Below are 22,505 nucleotides of genomic sequence, written 5' to 3'. Positions count from 1 at the left end.
CTGCATTTGCAGTCTTCTCTATGGATCCAAATTCCTAACCTTTGTCTCTAATCATTTCTGAACACCGCGTGGATGACCCACCATCACCTGGAATTGAGCATGTCAAATCATACCCATCCTCATGATCCTGGATTCCAGTTCTCCCTCCTTTTGCCAATCACTTAGCTATCATTCCATCTCTCCTCTACTGTGTGAGTCAATCTCTGGACCCACTGTTTCTCCTTTCAGATTTACTCTCTCACATTGCCCTTTCATTTCATTATCACTACTGTCACCCTTGTTCATGCTCTCACTTTCTCACATTTGGATTACTTACTCAACATCCTAACTAATTTTTCTACCTCCCATTATATCAACACTCTCCTCTCCAGCAATCCTACATAAGACCATTTGTTAATGCTCCTAAAATGGATTTAAATATTCTTGGTGCCTCAGAATCTTCCAATGAGTCTCCACTGCCTACAGAGTAAATTTTAATTAATAGTCGAACAAACATGTAAGATATTTCATGATAGGACCTATTCAGACTAGTCTCTTGTCCCCCAGATTCTCTCCCCTTGGGATGAATTCATCCTACTGAGTGCTACTATGGTGCTCAATAGAAGAACAAATGAGTGGGGGGAGTGAAATGGGTGAAGGTGGTCAAAAGATACAACCTTCTACTTTTAAAATAAATGAGTCCTGGGGATGTCATATACAACATGGTGCTTAATACTGTATTGTATGTTTGAAAGTTGCTGAGAGTAGATCTTAAAAGTTCTTATCTCAAGAAGAAAAAATTGTAACTATGTGTGGTGATAGATGTTACTCAGACTCCTTCTCATGATCATTTCATGATATACAAATATTGAATCATTACATTGTACACCTGAAACTAATATAATGTTATATGTCAATTATGTCTCAATTTTAAAAAATACAAGAACAGGTGTTCTAAGCAAAGGAAAAGTAGAAGTAAAGCTAGTTTAAGAAAATGTTTTGGAATTAAGGGATGACCTTGTATGATATTGCATTTTTGTGGTGAGGAACTCAGACATCTGCCATGAAATTAGCATTTTTCTTGGAGTACTAATGTATCTTACATTGAGAAGATAGGTAGTGAGTTGCTGGTATCAAATATCTCAATGAAAGTAAAAGCAACCTAAATCTTGAGTGGGTCACCCCGTGAGCTCTGTTTTCCACTTGTTTCTTCAGGGAGCCCCGCAAGGTTGTCCTGCACAAAGGCTCCACTGGCCTGGGCTTCAACATCGTGGGCGGGGAAGATGGAGAAGGTATTTTTGTATCATTCATTCTGGCTGGTGGACCAGCAGATCTGAGTGGGGAGCTCCAGAGAGGAGACCAGATCCTATCCGTGAGTATTTCTTCTTAATCTTCATCCCTCCATATCTGACACCATTTGAGAAAAAAGTCACTTTCAATTATGACTGCAGAAGCATCTTAATTTAAAAGGAAAAATGGCTGACAGCATTATGGCTTTCAGTACATGTTACAGTTTAAATGGTGTTAAAGTGTTTGATGCTTATTACTTACTTCCCTCAGATATAGGTAAAAGTGTTCATGTTTTCATTTAGGTTTCCTGAGACATACTTGTGTCCAATAAAACATTGAGAAACATGCCTTTTTAATGTTTATTTAGTTTTGAGAGAGAGAAAGAGAGAGTGCAAGCAGGAAAGGGAAGAGAAAGCGGGAGACACAGAATCCAAAGCAGGCCCGAGGCTCTGAGCTGTCCCCACAGAGCACGGGGCTCGAATGCACGAATCGCAAGACCATGACCTGAGTCAAAGTCAGTTGCTTAACTGACTGAGCCACCCAGACACCCTGAGAAGCATGACTTTTTAAGGTATATTATTTATTTTTAATGCAGACCTTTTTTCCAGATCCATGACTGTACTCTAAAAACAGCATTTTTATAAGCATATTGTTTGTTGCATATAACTATATATGAAAATATGTAAAATATGCAGTTGGGTGCCACTGATAACTGGTAGCAGCACACCATTTACCTAAATGCAAGAATTACCAGCAACAAGTTATTAAGCACTTATTGTTAACTAGGCATTTTATAAAAGTGATTTTTAATTCTCACAATCTCCCTGAAATTTATTACCCCATGTTTGATGAAAATAAGGTTCAGGGACACTTGGATAGCTCATTTGCTTAAGCATCTGACTCTTGATTTTGGCTCAGGTCATGATGTCACCTGAGATCACCAGGGTGAGTTCAAGCCCTGCGACAGGCTCTGTGTTGACAGTGTGGAGCCTGCTTAGGATTCTCTCTCTTCCTCTCTCTCTGCCCCTCCCCCTGCTTACATGCTCTCTCTCTCAAAATACATAAACTTTAAAAAAAATATTTGAAGAAAATAAGGTTCAGAGAGGTGAAGTCAATGTTTACCTAACTAGAGACAGTAACAGCTGGGATTTAAATATTCAGGTTTGTTTGTTTGTTTTTTTAAGATTTTATTTTTAAGTAATCTCTACACCCACCATGGAGCTTGAACTGACAACCCTGATATCAAGAGTTGCATGCTCCACTGACTGAGCCAGCCAGGCATCCTTAAATATTCAGTTTTAATGCCCATCATATGTGCTTTCTTTTTCCTCCTTCCTTCCCTTCCCCCTTCCACCTTTCCATCTGTCTTTCCTCCTCCTTTCTTCTCCTTTCTTTTATTGAAATATTTATTAACTGCCTCTTTCCACTAGATAAAGCTATCTTTCTGGTATAAACTCTGTGACAGGTAGTTATGTCCATTATGAGTGTTCATGACCATAATGAAATTTTGGTAACCATGCAAATGATACTGGGAAATAATCTAAGGAGCTAGTTCTTATGGCTGAGTTTATGGCTCATAACTCAATGAAGCACTTAGTTTGTGGTTTTACTGTGTGCTTAAAAAAACTTATCTTTGTTTTATAGCTGTGATTTATAGCTAGGATTTTCCAAGTGACCTTATTTTTGTTAGCCATCATGCCTTCTCCACTTTCCCCTCCAGACACATACGATTTACCTGTATAATATAGTCAATTGGTCTGAGTAAAGTGTCCAATGGTCTGAATGGATGGCCTTATATGTTCCGGTAGTTCTCCCACACATTAAGGCCTTTGCTTACTCATTAGCTAGCAGATGTCTGGATGGGTAGGGTATGTGAGAAATAGGGTAAGGTCCCATGGCAGGGTCTCATTCTGCCATCCAAGAGCCAAACATCACCTCTTCAACTATTCCCCTCTGCATATTTCTTCTACACTTAAATGATATAGATCTATATAAATATAGATAATATATAGATATATATATATAATCTGTATTTATATAGATCTATATCTATATCTATATTTATATCTGTCTTCCTCAACTTACACTGGGGTTATATCCTGATAATCCCCTTGTAAGCTGAAAATACTGTAGTCAGAAATGCATTTCTTAAACATGCTCACAACACTTAAATTAGCCTACTTTTGGGAAAAATCACCAAAAAGAAAGCCTATTTTATAATATTTTGTAAGTGTTGTCTATCTCATGTAAATTACTGAATACTGTTCTCGAAGGGAAAAACAGAGTGGTTATATGGGTGCATAATGGTTGTAAGTGTATCACTTGTTCACCCTCGTGATGGCGTGGCTGAATGGGAGCTCACTGGCCAGCATCACAAGAATGTGTACCCCATATTGCTAGTTTGGGAAAAGATCGAAATCCAAAATTTGAGATACAGTTGCTAGTGAACATGTGTCACTTTTGCACCATCGTAAAGTTGAAATTTGTTAGGTCAAACTACAACTAACTCCAGGACCATCTGTATAAGATGTAACTTACCTTTGTTGACTTGTCTTTCTTTACTAAGTGGCAAAAGCTCCATGAAAGTAAATTATCTTATATCTTAAATTATCTCATTTAGCATGTGAATGGTACCTTAAAGTCTCCCTAACAATGCTGATTGAATGGAATAGTGTTGAGTAAGTATGGTGATGCTTTACAATGTCACTGTAGCCTAGCAGGTGGACTCTAAAATTCTGTGTAAAACATACTTAGATATTTTCCTCACCCTGGATCAAAATCTGTAGCCGGAAACCACACTGTTACTTCCCCACAGCCAGCATTCACATTGGCACAGCACTTCCCCCCCAACACAAAGCACTCTCACATGCATTAATTCTAGGGGTCTTCAAAGCAATTCTACATGTCACTATAAGTTATTATTTCTCTCACTTTCTACATCAGGAAAAAGCGATTTAGAAAGGCTGAATGATTTGTCCAAATCTCCATAGCTACTGACTATGATGTTGGACTCATAATCAAGTCTCCTGACCCCAAATCAGTGTTCTTTCTCCTCATAGCACAATCTCTCTTCAAAACCTGTCAGTGATCTCATTCAACACCTTCTTGTCTCATTCAGCACTGCTCTGTGTGAGCACACACTCAGGAGCACACAGAACTATAAAATTTTTTTTTAATGTTTATTCACTTTTTGAGAGACAGAGTGTGAACAGGGCAGGAGCACAGAGAGAGGGAAACACAGAATCCAAAGCAGGCTCCAGGCTCAGAGGTGTCAACACAGAGCCTGATGCAGGGCTTGAACTCATGAGCTATGAGATCATGACCTGAGCTGAAGTCAGATGCTTAACCCACTGAGCCACCCAGGCACCCTGGGAACACACAGAACTATAAAGAGCTAAGACTTCCATGTTACTTTTGAGTCAATCACTATTATAACAAGTTTACCCTTATAACCACCCAATGCCTTGTTATGTTCATTTTTTAAGTACGCTCTATGCCCAACATGGGGCTTGAATTCACAACTCTGAGATCAAGTGTCACAGGCTCTACCAACTGTGCCAGCCAGTCACCTCCTTATTATGTTCATTTTACAGGTAAAGAAACGGAGTCAGAGAGATGACATTAGGCTCCGTTTAAATGAAAAATGCATGAAACCGTAGGTTTTATTTGTTTTAACTTTTAGGCATGTGGTAGAAAAAGGGATGAGCTAATAATCTTATGGCTCAACAAAGAAAATTCATAACTATTTCTGTTTTCAAAAGGAGATGTATCCATTTAAATATTACTGCCAGAACCAGGAAAGAAAAGAAGACAACAGTCAGAATTACAGTCTTCTTAGAAATTACATTTTTCAGAACATTACAGTAGTCTCTGACATTCAGATATCATATCCTTTCTTATGTATAACATTTGCAAAGACAGTTCAATGATAAAAAATATTAGCTGTTTTTTGCAATTGAAAGGAAGAGGGAACATTTCCCTTTTTTTACCTTGCAAAAAGACATTTAAACTCTGGCTAGAAATCACCTAGTTTCAAGACCCAGTATTGGAATTTCATTGGTTAACACTGAAAGAAAAGAATAAACAAATTTGAGAAGCTCAAACGTTACACTATGGAAAGGAAACCGCAGAATGGAATTATTAACAATGGAATATGGAGGATATGATATTTTGCCTCTACAGCTGGCACAAGATATAAAAGGACAAGCTCTACCTTCCTGGAAAACACAAGAACAAAAACTCTGTATAGCAATCAAGAGTTAAATACAAACTCAATGCATATTACTAGATTATGTAAGATTATTTTGTAAATAACTTATGCTAACAGTAATGTAGTTAAGTTCAGAGAAGAAAACTTGAATCCCCAGGGAGGAGAGCTGTTGGAGTAGGTCTCTGTCCTCAATTGGTGTTCATTGAGAAGACTTGAATATGAGATAATTACTTTTCTAATCAGGGGCAGAATGTCCATTCCTGTTTTCCAGAACTATTCTCCCTCACAGACTATACAATCTTTAGAGATAACTCATTTCATTAATGACGTACTATGTGACAGATTTTTGTAGCAGGATTTGAGATCTCAAGAGATGAATGAGATAAACATCCTCATCTTAAAATGTTCACAGCCTAAAAACAAATATATCAATGTATCTATTATATGTGAATACATAGATATGGTTATGGATATAGATGTAGATATAGGATAGGTATAGTGGCACACTGAGGAAGAAAGGAGGCAAAACACTTTGAATCAAGCACATCGTAAGTACTCAGTCCTCCTATTACTACTAACAATTTTGCCTTAAGAATGTATTCAGTGTTTTTAAAAAAGGTCAGATAACTATGTCTAAAGAAGACCTTTTTTTATAGAGTTTGAGTCATTCCTTCTTTGGGACAAGAGGTTGGACCTGAAGAGCATTTCCCAAAGTGTGTTTCACAGGACAGTAAAAGAGCAGAATCGCATTAAGGTGTTAAAGAGAGAAAGGGTTCCCTGGTATCAGGTTTCTTCACTAAAGAACTTTTCAAAAACATCTGTTTACCAGTGTGTATTGGAAATCCCTTTAGAGACATAGAAAGTATCCATCTTTTCCCAAACGTATTTGACCATCAAACCTCTACGTGAGGAGCACTTCACAGGACAACAGTAGCAGGAAATGCCAGAGTAGATATTTTTCTAATTCTCGTAATTGACTCTTCCTAAACAAGGTAGCCTTACTTGACTGTAAAGAAAGCCAAGTAGCCTTTTACTATGTTAAGATTATGGGCGCCATCTAGTGTTCATGCATTGTCTAAACATGGCAGCCTGAATTTGGAGGGTTCCAAAGCTCCATTGTAGAATTTTATTATCCCCCACTTCCCCCTCCTCACCAAAACTACAGAACTAAAGTAGCTAAGAAACTGAAAGAGAAATCATCTTTAGGCTACATTCTATACACATACTGTGAGTGATATTTTCTAATTTCTCCTTTATGTATTCTACTTCTTGGGCATTTTTTATAAGGAGTCTTATCCAATAATTGAACCATATTCTTGAGGTATTGGTGGAGGAGAATTTAGGACATTCAACATGCAATCACATTAACTAGTGCAGTAGCTTCCTCAGGCATTCTTCCTGCAGAGGAAAAGATAAAAATGGTTCTGTTATTATTTGTTTCAATGCTTTGTTATGAAAAATGTGGAGCAGAACATGTAGAAGTAATACCCCTATAATGAGATTCTTTTCTGTATCACCATGCAATTTTAGTTTTTTTCATTCCTCAGAACCCTCAGAAAGAGCACCTCAGCTGACCTTGCTAAGTCTAAAGCTCACCCTTGATGGACTTCAAGTATTTACCTGTGTTCCAAAATACATGGCTGGGAATACGTGTTGCCAAAAGCGAAACACTGCAGTTGTTGAGGTGAAGGTACAATAGATAATCATGCATCTTTACATTGAAGTTGCAATTGTATTGTGGATTTGGAAAGAGTACAAATAAGTCACAGATCACCTGGATGTTTCATTAATTCTCAGGTTACCTTGCTACCTTCATGTTTACAGCACATATGCCAGATCCTTACTGTCACATTATTCAAATAGAATGTGAGCAATATATACACTATTCATCATCCTGGGACACTGATAAAGTCACCTTTCTCTTGTTAACCTCACATGACAATTCTCCATTGCTTTCAGTATTATGCCTGAAATCCAGCCCTCCTCCTGCTCCCACCTCAAAAAAAGTCCCAAATTATTTCTTTAATTCCCTGAAGTGATCCTCTTAAGAGCTTACAAACCCATACCTTTCAGTGACCATATAGTATGGGCCATCTGCTTAAGGGCCTATGTCTCTATATTCCTAAAACCAGCACCCCTCAAGATACCAAAGAGGCTCTGAGGCCCATGCAGGTGTGGGGACAAGAGCAATCTCCCCAGCTCTGTGCTATGTCACCTTGTTTCAAAAGCACACCAGCTCAGACTAGCAGTTTTACGAAGCCTCTCCCACCTAACCGCACCTTAAGCTTCTCTCCTCTCATCCTCAACACTTTGAGTCACCCAAACTCCAGCAAAACCTTCACCCTCCCCTAGGACTTTATCTGACTGAGCTCCACGCATTCCACCTTTCCCCAACAAAAGGCAGACAAGAGTCAGAGACTAAAATTAGCTTAAACACAGCAGTATCTGTTTCCAAAGAGGAATGACTCAACATCTGCATTTGGATTAAGGGGGATTTCACACCTTTCCCCAAGAAAATGGGTAGATATTTATCCTCTGTATACAGCTTTGTAACTGACAGGCCATCTTCTAATTTTGTTCAAAAAAAAAAAAAAAAAAAAAAAACAATATTTGCTGAAGGGAATTATGAATATTTTTGGCAAATTAAACAATAGTAGTGGGGGTTTTTGTGTGTGTGTTTTGGGTTTTTTGTTTGTTTGTTTGTTTGTTTGCTTGTTTGGGTTTTTTGTACCCTCCTGTGCTTTCTCATCAAAGTATCAGGAATGCCAGGGTCCTCTCTCAGCAGGGCACCCTACTAAACACCTTTGAAGAAAAATCTAACCAAGCAGAATTGAGGATGTTTTTGAAAAGATTAAGACTTTTTGCCCCAACCCTGACCAGTTAAATTCAGGTTTCTGGCCCAGAAAGCATGTGAAGCCTCCCACAAAACTTGTATGCCTGTTCCATGCATCTCCTGAACCCCACTTTCTCTAGACTCACTGACTCTTCAGTCTCTGGCTTTTGCCTCTCAGGAGCCCACTCAGACTTCTCTCCACCTTATTGGACTTGTCTTCATGGGCACCTCAGAGCCCAACAGCGCCCCTCCTCAGGGATCACCTCAAATAAAAACAGTGGAGCCAGTGAAAAGGCTGTAAGGGAGACAATTTTCCTCAGCCTTGGCTTCAGAGTATCACCATCCAGGGTGATGCCTGGCCCACCCACCAAAAAGTAGGGATTTAGTAAGGCCTAGCTATGCCCCATAAGTCCTTTATTACAATAGATATCCCAGGACATAAAAACATCCCCTATCACATATAACATTCAACCTTTGGGAAGAGCAAGCCTTTTAAAAGTATATCTTATCATGCCATTTCTCCCCTCTTCTTAAAAATTTTCAGTGACTTTCTGTTGTTCTTAAGGTAAAGTCCAAATTTCTTAACATGGCCTACAGGGCTTTATAGGATCTAGCTCTTGCCTGCCTCACCTGCCACAGATACACCACTTCCCCTACTCTCACTGTGTCCCAGTCACCCTGGCTTCTTTTCTCCTCCAATCAGGGGCAATACTCAAAATATTTAGCAACTTGACACATATAATTCAGCACCAGCCCATCCAGTGAATGGCCATAGTGCCAAACTACAGGCTGGTAGGGAAGTGGAGTCTTTTGGCAGCCAGGGCCGTGGGTCACTTGGGGAGGGCTTAGGGCAGGAATTACTTTTGGCAATTCACATGGAAGTGTTTCATTATTATAACAAAAGGAATAGCCATGTTCCTTTGGTGCAAACTCCATGGTGCAAACTCCGACCAGGTGCCTGTACATGTACTAAATTTTCTCTGCAAAAGAACTCAGAGTGAGAAAGGACCTTCTATTACCTAAAAGGGGACCAGAGAATGCATGGATTGTCCTAGACTTCATTTAGAAAGCATCTCCATTGTCTGACATTGAATCTGGCTAATGAATGATACCTATCAAATGAATAAACCCAATAAACTTTATGGGCATAGTACCAAAGGAAAATTATAATTGCTATTTTCTGATACATTTCTTGAGTACTGCGTATTGTTATTAATACTCTCTATAGCACAACTTGTAGAGCTATAGCAAGAATAGCATCAGGAGAGAGGCATCTGGATGTCTCAGCTGGTTAAGCATCTGACTTCAGCTTAGGTCATGATCTCGCAGTCTGTGAGTTCAAGCCCCACATCGTTTCTGCGCTGACAGCTCAGAGCCTGGAGTCTGCTTCAGATTCTTTGTCTCCCTCTCTCTCTGCCCCCTCCCCACCTCGCACTCTGTCTCTCTCTCAAAAATAAATAAACATTAAAAAAAAAGATATTCTGAATCTTCAGGACACAAAGGGCCCTTTGGGACACAGGTCTGGATAAATACAAATGAGAGGAACACTAGGATTCCCAGCTGCCTTTAGAGAAGTAGGCAAGGATGAGTCTTTCATTCATTCATTAAACATTTGCTCAGTAGCTAGGTTCTGTTAAGCACTGGGGCGTAGAGATGAATCATAGTCTGTGCCCTCTGAAGAAGTGTCAGAGGATCTAGATGTTGCTTCTAAGTCACCTCAATCTTAGAATCTATGTGTACAGTGGCTTCCTGTGGTGACTCATACATCTTGTAAATGTTCTATTATTTCAGACATTTATGTTTTTCTCACTATATGGACTTAAAGTATGGACAGCCTCAGACATAAGCAAACTGACAAATTCAATTTTCTTTCTGAAGGCTGGCATTATAGAAAGCATAGCTTTGAAATCAGAAGTAATAGAGGTTCAAATACCACTGTCATTGCTGCTTATCTGTGTGATCTTGGGCAAATAATTTCATGTTCTGTTCAAGGTTGTTGTTAGGATTTGGTGAAATCATAGTACATTACCCAGAACAATACTTGTACTAAGCAGATACTCAATAAATATTATTCACTTTATCCCCAATTCTCCACTGTTCTTCCTTTGTCTTTATTGGGAAACATCTTCTCCAGAAAGCAGAAAGCCTTCTCACATACCCAGGCTGGGCTAATGACAGCCTCTTTTTGCCCATGTGCTGCCCCAGAATTTTCCATCAGTACTTCCCGTGTTATGTTGGAAATCACCATCTATGTGTGTGCCTCCCCACATAAGCCCGTATGTTCACTAAGGACACAACTACATTTTTTCATGATTCAGCATATCTTAAAGCTTTTAGCTTTCTGCCCAATGGAATATATTTTCCAAATCAGACAGACGCTTTCCTAGTTGACTAATAAGAATTCCAATAGATTAGGAACATATTAGGTAAATTATTCTATTACATGCTAAATGCTAAACACGTGATATTAGCTTTAAAATGTGTTTATAATATATACTCCTTTTCCAAAAAGATGTTGAGATGATTAAGAGTTACTATATAAGCCTCAAGAGTGAACACTTGATCCTAAGCCTTTTCCATGTAAGCATTGACAATGCTCATCATGGCTGACCCCTGATAAAGGGGAAAACTTGGAGAGATCTCTAGTTTAAGGAAGGAGTGATCATCAACTGAAAGTGGACTGATTTTTTAGCTCCAATATGCTTTTGCCTTTGACTAACCTACTTTACTAGCTAATCTCTAATAACTCTTCCATTTGCATCAATATTTCTAGGTACAAAGTCCCTTGCTGTGGACATTATTTCATTTGATCCACATAGCATTCCTTCAGGATGGGTTGGAAAGTAATCATTTTGCCACTTTACATGGGAAGAAACTGAAGAGTTCAGTGATTTTCTTACCCAAAATTACCAAGACACCAGGAGAAAGCTTTCTATCGCAACCAGCTTCCTCACCTGTAATGCTAACTACTCTAGGAATGTGCCTGATGGGAGCATGGGTGGTGAATTATGTGTGAAGAGTTCTGGACTCCAGACAGCAGACCTGTTGGTTACTTAAATGAAAAAGTAATTTGTTGGAGAAATAACAAATTGGTCTCTGGATCTTCAGCAAGGCTGGGGAACCAGGGTCAGAGGCCAGGGGAGGAAATCCTGCTGAAAGACAGTCTGTTAAAAAATGCTGTTTTTAAGGTCATCATCACTGGCCACTTACCACCAGGCCACACTGCAAGAGGTGCTGTATTTAGTCTTATCCCCATTTCTGGCAGAACTCCTGAAGCCCTTGCAATTTTCTAAGTGATGAAAACATCGAATAAAGTAATGTATTTAAGCCATTGGCACAGTGCCTAATGAGAACTAATTATTCACTCATACATTCATTCATTCATTCATTCATTAATACAACAGTTTATTCAGGAGCCATTATGTTCCAGAAACTATTATAAGTATTAGAAATATAAGAGTTAAAAAAAGAAAAAGAAAAAGAGGCAAATTGCTGCCTCATGATTCTTACATTTTAGCGGGAAAAGCAAAGAATTTATTTTTTTAAGTAATGGATAAGTAAATTATATAATCTATTAGAAGGTGTAGAAAACCAATGGAGTAGTGTAAGGGGAATTTGGAGTCCAGAGAGAGGAGTTGAAATTTTAATAAGGTCATCAGGGTGGGCCTCACTGAGAAGGTGACATGGTAGCAAAGACTTAAAGGCAGGGAAAGTGGGCCACGCAAGTGTCTGGGGTAGTTCCAGATAGAGGCAACAGCCAGCCTCAAGTCTGTGTGGGGTGCATGGCCGGTGTATTGAGAAAGCCCCTCTGGCAGGACTGGGGTGGGAGAAAGGGAGAAGAGTAGTAGGTGAGGACAGAGGAATAATGGGCAGGCCATGGAAAGCACAGCCTCACAGGCCCCTGTAACAGCTTGGCTTTCACTCTGGGAACTGGGAAGAGCCATGGAGGATTATAAGCAGAGAAGTGACAAGATATGAATTCACTTGCATTTTAAGAGGATCACTCTGACCACTGTGTTGACAGCAAGACCCAGGGACAAGGATAGAAGCAGGAGGCAAGCTTGGAGTCTACATGAATAATCAGCCTGAGAGAGAGTAGAAGAATGGATAACCATGGTAGAAGTGGAGGAAGTAAGGAGTGATTCTGGATTTGTTTATGAGGGAGAGTTAACAGATTTCCTGAAAGATTGGTGTGGGGTAAAAGAGAAAGGAAGTTGTCAAGGGTGACTGCAAAGTCTTCTGCCTGAACATAAGACAAGCAGAGTTTCTACTGGTTGAGATGGAGATACTTCTCCAGGTAGAACAGGTAACAGGTAGAGATAAACTCAGCCTAGCACACAAAGGTCCTCCTCAGGGAGAAGAGGAGGAACAAGCAAAGTAGGAGGAATCAGGTAGAATCCAGGAGCTAAGAAGAGAAAGTCTTTCCAGAGAGTGGGACCAACTGCTTCAAATGCTATTGGTCAGTCACATAAGACTGGAAATTAACTGCTGAATTTAACATGGAACTTACTGATTCAAATGAAAAAACAATGTCCATAGTGTAATTGAGTGAGAATACATATGGAGCAGATTTCTGATAGAATGGAAGGAAAGGACTAATGACAGTGATTGCAGATATCTTCCTTTAAGTTTTGCTGAAAAGGGGAATAGAATGGGATGAGAGGGTAGAGTTTGTTTTTATAACAGGTCTTGTATGTTGATGGAAACAGTGTTTATGTGTTGATATAGAGAGGGGAAAATTGGTGATTTATTTATCAGTTCACCTAAATATGATGTGATGGAAAGCACATCATATGTATGACTATAATTCTTATTTTTTAATTCTTTAAGAATTAAATGCCTCCAATTATTAAATACTTCCTATTGATCTATTGTGTTTATTGCTATATTCCCAGAGCCTGAACAGGTCCTGACACTTCACAGGTGTCAAATATGAAGCACAACTCAAGTACTATGCTGGGTGCTAGAGGGAAGAGAGTAGGTGAACCAGACATTGATCCCTCCTTCATGAGTTGGTAACCTAGTAGACAGATAGAGCATGAGTATGGTTATAATGCATGGCAGATGTGATAGAAAAGAACAACCTCATTGTTTTAGTCTTCTCATCCTACTATTTTGTTGTTTAAAATAAATAAGTTCCTTGGTATTATCACCTCTTTCTTTCTCTCTTTCTTTTTTCTTCTTCTTCTTCCTCCTCCTCCTTTTCGTCCTCCTCCTCCTCTTCTTCCTTCTCCTCCTCTTCTTCCTTCTCTTCCTCCTCCTTCTCCTTCTTCTCCTTCTTCTCCTTCTCCTTCTTCTCCTTCTTCTCCTCCTTCTCCTCCTCCTCCTTCTTCTTCACCACCACCACCAGCAGCACTCACTTCCCCACATAGAATGCCCATCCTCAATGACTGACACATGAAAGGAGAGTCAATGACATGAAAGGAGAGTCAATGAGCACCCCCATCAGCAGCACTCTCCCCTTGCATGAGCTACTTCCCTTTCTACTACCCCAAATTCCCAAGAGTGGTTTTGGCCCTTGCTCTGGTTCCTAATTTCTGGCCAGGTTCTAAGCAACTGCAGGACTTGAAGCAACAGCAATCATGGGTCAGGAGGTATGAACTTTGAGCTAGTGTGTAGGTTGGGGAACCCACATGACTCATGCAGGCTGACAGAAAAGAGAGGAGAGACACATGCTGAATGGGAATAGGATCCCTCTGAGACCCACATAAAGATCATGATGACATGGCAAGCTTTAAGAACAAAGAGTTAAATAGCTGGATCTTTGCCCTCCTGGGTCTCGAGTCTAATGGCAGATCAGATCAGGGAGAAGGAAGACAAACCCTTAAATAAGACCATATTAAGAGGCATAAGGAACTAGGATAGTGTGCCAGGGTAATGAAGAGAATATTGAGAACAAGTAAGGAATAAGAGCAGACAGATGCTACAGTAGTTGTAGGTCATCAAATTGTTCCCCTGCAGAAAATCCTATCTTTGTCTCCATGGAAATACCCATGGTTGGGGTCAGGGTGGTATTACTGATGTTCTGAAATTACAGTGTCTGAAAATTGAATACTGAAAATTGCTAAAAACAAAATTCTTAACATATAGTAGACAGTACATTTTTAGAATTATAAAAACATATCAAGAAGGAAGGAATTAGGATTATGTTTGAAGCCATAGCCTGTTATAAATGATTTTAATTGTTAAGATCAATTGCAGGTAGAAAAGTATGATGGAGACTGATTTGGTGAAAACTAACCAGGCAAAGCACCTGAGATGATCACCAGGGTGCACTAGTTATTATAGTTAAGACCTTCAAGAGTTCAAAGGAGGGAGAAATGTATTGAACAGAGAGGAGGCCAAATTAAAGGGCATACAAAAGATCCCTAAGCCCTAAGCAGGGTTCAGATATATGGGAGATGGCCTCTCCCCTCCCCCTGATCCTGTGTCCCCACAGTTCAGTAATGCCCCATGTTTTCCTTTTGGTCTTGGTTTGTGTGCATGAATATCTCCTTTGAGTTCCTTGAGGATAGAGGTGTGTCTTGACCATAACTGTGTCCCAGGGCCTAAGTGCTAAGCACACAGAGCTGTTAGTGAGTGTTGAATAAGTTAGTGAATGAAAGAACTTGAAGAAACCTTCCCTTGGGGAAGGAAAACCCTTTGAGGCTTTTGTTCCAAATTTTTCACTGAAATGCATACATGACTTTTAAGTTGTCTGTGTCATCTATGATCCAAGATATTTGCCTCAGTTTTCCAGTTTAAGTGTTGTTTTGGAGAAAAAATATTAAGCCAAAAAGCTTACAAGAAAATGACTGAAGTGTGGGTCAGCGAATGGTATCCCAAGGGTAGCAGAGGAAGCTCTCCATACTACGTATTTACTGTGCGCTTGGAAGGTCAGGACCCACTTACACATCAGTAAACCTCTTCCTCAGTCCCCAGGCCCACATTATTATCTGATCCAGGAAAAAGTAATCTTCAGGGATTCTTTTCAATGGAAACATCTACTCTCTTGTCCTAAAAGCCCTGAAGACAAGATAAATCACTCTAAAGGCAGGCACTAAGGTCTGGACTCTTCAGTCAGAACCATATTTATCTCATTGGGTATCGTTGATCCAGTGGTGCTACGTGATAACAAAGATAATAATTCATTGTTTCTGGATACTTTCTAGTTTACAGAGCAATTTTGTGTGTTAATTCTCATAGCAAACTTGTAATAGGCAGAGGATGCACCGTTATTATAGTTCATACTTTTCATGAAGAAACCAAGCCACAGAGAAGTTAAATAAGTGCATAAAAAGCGGCCAAATTAAACAGAACCCTGGATACTTAACTGTTCTTTTTTAATACATTTTCCAGATATTTGCATATACATAGAAACCTAGTACTCTAAGATACAGTAAATAGCACATTGCGACTGAGGTTATTTCCTGAGAATCCACTAGATGGCAGTAAAAGATTTTGCATAGAACTGTGTATACTTGGTGTCTTACCTGTTTGCTGGGATTTTGTACTAATCCTATTTGATTGCAGTTTTAAAACTGTTAGATTTTAAAACTGTTAGACTTTTAAAATATAATTCAAGGAATTAAAAGTGAATTAAAATCTTAAAGAATGTGTGGATTTGTTGCTTGTCTTAATATTGTGGAAGTCCCATTTTTACAGGTAACAAAGCACTGAGAATCAGCCAGGAGTCCTAGGAAGCCAAAACTCCTTGAGAAATCTCAGAATGAGAATGTTGCCCTTTCCTTAACAGGAACTGATCAATGATTCTGCTGCTTGAAGGAAAGAGAGGTATCAGTGAAGGGCCAGTAGTTAATCTTCTGTATAATTTCATTGCTTGTTATTTCTCTATGTTCACATCTACCTTGGAGGGAAGCTTTCCTGATGGACCATGCTGGAAATGTTGCTGTGATCCAAACTACAAAAACATTTATTGCCTACATCACTCATGTTTTGTGTGCAACATAAACTGCACGAAATTATGGCTATTTTTTTCATGTATTTTCATTTTGCTGACACATTTATGACAGTCTGAATCCCAGATTGAGGAATTTGAGCTCAAGGAAAAGTAGCTTCCAGGTACAGCCACTCAGTACAATCTGAGCAAATCCCTGACCACCACCCCCTCTTAAACCAGGGAGACTCATGACCTCTCAAGGGCCTTTCAGCTCTAACATTCTAGAACTGTATATATTTGAGGAAACTTTGGGTGTGAAAAAGGACACACTGAAAGCTTCTTAAACAATTACTTGATAATCAATAACTAGAACTTTCCCTTTAAATAATGAGTTTAAAAAACGAAAGTAAAACAGTGAAGGCATGCATTGATGTTTTGTCAGAGTATACTGGTTATAAATTAATCAGAATTAAATTAATCAGAATAAAGTCTAAATTCCCCATCATAGCTTTTCAAAAAATTTGTCTGGCTCATCTCTGAAACCCTCATTTCTCCATTATCTAACCTTATTTAACATCGTTTCTTTCCTTGGAAAAAGCTCCACACCCCACATCCATCTGAATAACTTCTATTCATCCTTCAGATCTCGGGTTACTTTGAGGCACTCTCAAAGTGCCTTCTAACTACTTTTCTCTCAAATCCCACCCTAGTGTTCACAACATACAGAAACACATTCAGGTTAGAGTTTCTTAATGCATGCAATATACCCAGTTCTTTCCCTATGACAACATTTACCACACCAATTTACAATGACATATTTAATACTCTATTTTTCTCAATAGATTGTAAGCCAGGAAAATGTCTGTCTTGTTCTTATGATACATAATATATATACTTTAAATATTTAATAATTGAGTATAACGTTAGGTTATTACTTTAAGTCAGTAGATTCTTTTTGAAGGTAATAAAATGATGCATAGCCAATAATGCACAACACTGTACATCTGCGTTGTGCAGGGCACAATGCTAGTAGGCACTGTCCCTATAGCTTGACAATTAAAGTGTTACCAAATGATAGGAAGGTATGTTACAATAGTTAAAGAATGTTTGTAAGATTGTGCCTAACATCTCAAAAATAAAAATGTGAAAAATGTAGTTATGTCTTCTGCATAACAACCGCTAGAGGGCAATGAAAGCAAACATTGAATATCTTATGAAGGGTAAACAAACGTAATATTTTTTTTTTCTGATTAAAATCTAGAAGGATGATCTTATGTTTGGGGTCGTTAATAGGACCTGTAGGCTGTAGTTTCTGTGATTACAGGTTTAGCAGTTATAATTACCTTTCTGGTGTGGTATTAAAACCCAGATTATCTGTGATAATACTATCACATTTTGTGCACTATCTCATTTGAATTTCCCACAAAACTAGCAGGGAATATATTCTTGTCCATTTTCCAATGGAAGAACAGGTTCTGAGGTATTAAACCAGAAAGTATCCATAAGAAAGCAAACTACTGACACAAACTCTGTAAGTACTTATTGACTGCTTACACTTACGAGGCATACACAATTTCTTGCCTAGGCAGACAGTCCAGGAAAACACAGTTCCAAAAATTAATTGCACCAGTTTAGAATGGAGACATAGGGCAGCAGCTCCTTTGAAGAATATCTTTTGGTTTTAGGTGACCACAGGTGGCTGTCAGATCCTGCTGCCACATTATCTACCTAGAAGCTAATTACAGCAATGTAGTGCTGGTGCCTAGGAAGGAGACATGCTTGTGGACTCCACTGTGGTTAGGACCTTCCTAGGGTTATATGTTCCATTCCAGTCACTGCATTCTCATAAAGGAATCAAGAAGCAACAGACTAGGATTAATGTACATAATATATTAGAAGGCGAAAGGGAAATTGTGAAGCCCTGAAGAGGGGGCTCAAGGGAAATGGAGTTAGAGACGGGGATGCTTAAGCACGTTAGGTCTAGAGTCATAAAGAGTAGTTCTAACCTGGCATACACACTAAAAGTAGAAAACTAATGAATCCAGCAGTCTAGGTTGGCCCTTTATGCATTTCCAATGCAGAAGTCAGTATGCATTTGTAAAATGGTAAAACTCAGGATTCATTTACTCAAGAAGCCCTTGACTTCCTCTGTCTGAGCAGACATGAGAAGTCCTTTCTGTGGGTCCCTGTAAAGCCTGCAGGAGATAGGGCTGGCCTCACACGGCTGTAGTGGCCAGGTGAAAGGGAGGTAAAGCAGCGAGCGGCTTCTTCCCTCCTTGCGCGGTGAGAGAGCCTCCACCTCTTGTTCATCTTGAGTGAGCTGCTGTGAGCAGGACCGTGGGAGTCCTGCAAGTCTGCCAGGTAGTGGGTGCTACAGGAGGGCATTTCCTTGGTGTGGAGAAGGCTCTGTGTCTCCTGCAGCAGATGGGCATCCAGCCTGGACTCAGCTGGCCCCATACCTTCATGTCTAAGATGGCAATGCCAAGCATTAATATTAACTTATGATGAATTTTACCTCCATGGAGGTAATTCATCACAATAAGGTATCCATTACAGGAACCGGATCGGTTGGTATGGGCTGGGCTATCACCATTTTATTAGAAGAGCCTGAGTGATGAAGCTGCCTTTGTGGATGTTGGTGAAAGCAAACTGAAGGGTGAGACAGTGGATCTTAAACATGGCAGTCCTTTCATGAAAATGCCAAAATTGTTTCCAGCAAAGATTGCCTTATTACTGTAAGCTCCAATTAAGGGATTATCACAGCAGGTGCACACCAATAAAAAGTTCTAGGGGCCGTGTCAGATGTACAGCTGTATTTCTTAGCTCACACACCACCACTGAAAACAAATACCAGCCATTTGCAAAACACTTGGAAGGAGGGAGTTGGAAGAAATGGAAGTATTTTTTATTTGCTTAAGTTTTAAGGATGGAGAGAATAAATGCCCTCTACTTACTGGGGGGAGTTTCATAGAAGTAGGATTTAAATTGGGATTTCCCAAGGCAAGTATGGCAGTATGACATGTGGCTGTCAATATGATGGAGCTTTCCCAGCCCAGTGGAGAGCACAGATGGAAGTTCACAAGCTACTGGGAAAGGATGCTGACAGCAACACTGGAAGTGCTTGTGTGAATCACTGGTTTTGGAAACCTGTACCCCTGCGTACATTCTCATGTCTTCATTTTAGTTTCCTTTGAGCATTTTAAACACTTCTCCTCCCACATATCCTCTCACACTTCTCCTACGCACTCCCAATCCTCTGTATCTCCTACATACATAGCCAAGAAAAAAAAGAAAAGAAAAATAAACGAAATCTCTCTCTTTTATACTAATTTCCTCTAATCTTTTGCTCAGTAATATGTCATAGTCAGAACAAGTTCCAGCTTGTTACCTGATATTCCTATGTTGTTCCCTTGAAATAGTCAGAGATTGCTCTTTCCCTTAAAAGCCAACAATAACTTACCCTGTTGCCCGAGGCTGAAATTTCCACCATATCAAACTCAAATTTGAACCTTTTAACACTACTCTGGAGAGAAGGACCAGGAAGGTTTATTTTACCATTTATTCCTTCATCTAAAAAACAAATGACTTAAATTTTACCCATTCAACCTTTTTAAACCAGGAAAGAATCCCCCCAGAATAATTTTTAAGTCTTATATGCCATTCATATTGAAAAGTATAAAATTGAAATTTGCTTTTAGTAGTAGCATCCACTAGTGGTATTAAGCTGAACCATGCGAAATTGTCCCTTTGGTAGGTCAAGTCAAACATTGGCAAAATTGCATGATTCAAGTCAATATGGATTTATAATCCTCACAGAAGTCTCAATCCTACATCTCTTGGGTAGAGGTTACAGCTAGAGACAGTACCATATAAGGAGTCTTCATAGGGCTCAGGGAAAAAAGTTACCCTTATTGGTTTACTCTTTTAAATATGATATTAAAGCAGGAATGTTTTTCAATTTCCCATATTAAAAACAGCAGCCATCTTTCCTTGAGTAGTTTTTTGTATGAATCATCTTATCTTATTAGGTCCTCAATGTAACTACGCACCTCTTTGAGAGGGGATATTCCTATCATCACTTCATAGATGTGAAAATAAAGTCTCAGAACAGGCAACTTGTTCAGAATCATACAGTAGGTATACAGCAGTGCTGAAATTCCAAACCTGAATCTGCTGGACAAAAACCCAGGCTCTTTCCCCTCTTATCACACTGCCCTCATTGATTTAAAGAGAGAGAGAGAGAGAGAGAGAGAGAGAGAGAGAGAGATCTCCAAAATGAAATGTTGATTATCATCAGCACTTAATAGTATGGATACATGTTAAGTTTCTTGCATAGAAACTTTGACTTTCTACAATTGTAGTCTTTGAAATGAAATCCTGTAAAATAGGAAATCCTCATTTAGAGCCTGAACTCAAGAACAAAGGTTGTCTAAATAATCTTGGCGTCCTTGACACATGGCATAGGACCTGAAACATAGTAAGTCTAAAATAAATGCTTCTAGAATGAGTATTTGCATGAGTAAACAAAGGAATGACTTTTATAATGGAGAGAGACAGAATAGGTACATAGCTCTCTGCAAAGAGAATCAAACATCTTCCAGTCTATATGTATTTTTAAACTACATGATTGAATCACAGAACATAACTCTGAATGGGACCTCATAGACTCCTTTGCACAATGTTTGTTTAATAAATGAAGGAACGAAAGCATAAAATTCCAAAGCTAATTGGTGACAGGGTCATATCTACTGAACATTCTGGAAAATATACCAGTCTCTGGATTTTGTCGCCTATTGGGATATAAAAGCACTAATCAAAATAGGGAATTATGATAATTTATATTTTAATACATAGGACTCATATTTTGATGCATAGGATAAATATGTATGTGACTGTACATACACACACATATAAATAAGCACAAACAGCTTGCTTTCTTTAAAGAAATAATAAAGATAATTGTTTTTATTGCATACATGGATAAAGATCAGCATTAGCCAGGAATATCTACATGCCTGAAAGTCAAATACAAGTTGTTTGCTTTGAGAACCCCACCCATTTACTAACCCTTGGGTGTATTTGTACTCCAGAAAGGAAATTTATATGGCCAGACACCCATAAGCCAGCTTTAAAGAAGAAAAAAAAGGTAAATTTTCATAGATAGAACAAATACTTTTACATATGTTATCCTAAAAAACACATTGTATGATTATACACATTTTTCTTAGTGACTTATGATTTTTAACACACATTTATTTTGTTTTCTAGTCATCAAAAAAGCCACACATTTTTCCTGGTTTACCTGCCTTTCTCATTATACCTGGTTTTCAGAAGAAGCAATATTTAAGAATCAATGTATTCTCTGTAAATGGGCAGTGTGGATGCATTATCACCTATTGTTATCTAATATTCATGGTTTTCATCTGCCATTTCACATGTTTCCAATGGAACTTTTCCCGAGTGCTTCTTCAACCCCATATTTTGTATCTGGAGTACATACTAAAATTATATCAACACAGTGATGTTTTCATGCTTTTAAGAGAGAATGATTTTTTGGTGAAGGATGGATAAGAAATGGAAGTTACTGGGGTGCCTCGGTGGCTCAGTTGGTTAAGCATCCGACTTCCAGCTCAGGTCATGATCTCATGGTTCCTGAGTTCGAGCCCTGCATGGGGCTCTGTGCTGATAGCCTGCAGCATAGAGCCTGCTTTGGATTCTGTGTCTCCCTTTCTCCCTGCCCTTCCTCCATCCATGCTCTGTCTCTCTCTCTCTCTCTCTCTCTCTCTCTCTCTCTCTCTCAAAAATAAACATTAAAAAAAATTTAAAAAAAAATGGAAGTTACCATGGATGTGTTAAGCCTTGAGTTATGCTCATACCCTAAAGCCCAAAGTTAAGCTGCTGTTAACTGGCCGGTTCTAGGTAAGGAGTTGGGGGCAGATGGGGAGGCAATCCTGGAATCTAGAATATTCAGCTCGTAATAGCAATGTTAGCAAGGAGGCAAACATTCTATCAGTTTTCTTGATATGCGGCAGTGTTCTACATTAGACAGGAACAAGTGGGCTTTTTAAGAAATGTTTTACAGCAGCTCCAGGGCCCTGTAAATCACTGGGAAGTTGCCTAGAAAGGCTGATGTAGAAAAGCCCTAACTTAAGGCTTGCCCTTACTTTAGAGCCACAGAGCATTAAATATAAGCAAGACAGCCTAGCATTTGAAAATCCAAGCAGAGATCATTTTATTTCAGTTTGAGAGCAAGGTCCTGTAGTTTGCCTAAATTTGACAGTCAACCCAGTGTTTTAGTTGTGTTAATGGTAGAA

The 22,505-nt window shown here is 39.1% G+C and overlaps 1 protein-coding gene across 6 annotated transcripts in view; it reads left to right on the top strand.

The window, feature by feature from the left end:
- Nucleotides 1-22,505, top strand: part of DLG2 (discs large MAGUK scaffold protein 2) — a 2,103,489-nt gene that overhangs the window by 1,739,731 nt on the left and 341,253 nt on the right. For all 6 annotated transcript variants that reach the window (XM_040489720.1, XM_040489714.1, XM_040489717.1 and 3 more), the window contains one exon: nt 1,195-1,351. In XM_040489720.1, coding sequence (XP_040345654.1) covers nt 1,195-1,351 — 157 coding nt within the window. The remainder of the gene's footprint in view (nt 1-1,194; nt 1,352-22,505) is intronic.

This window comes from Herpailurus yagouaroundi, unplaced genomic scaffold (genome assembly GCF_014898765.1).
Source record: "Herpailurus yagouaroundi ecotype Mexico unplaced genomic scaffold, PumYag 180, whole genome shotgun sequence".
NCBI classification, from domain to species: Eukaryota; Metazoa; Chordata; class Mammalia; order Carnivora; family Felidae; genus Herpailurus; species Herpailurus yagouaroundi.
The sequence above is the reverse complement of the archived record's forward strand: the minus strand, read 5'-3'. Positions and strand labels throughout refer to the sequence as shown.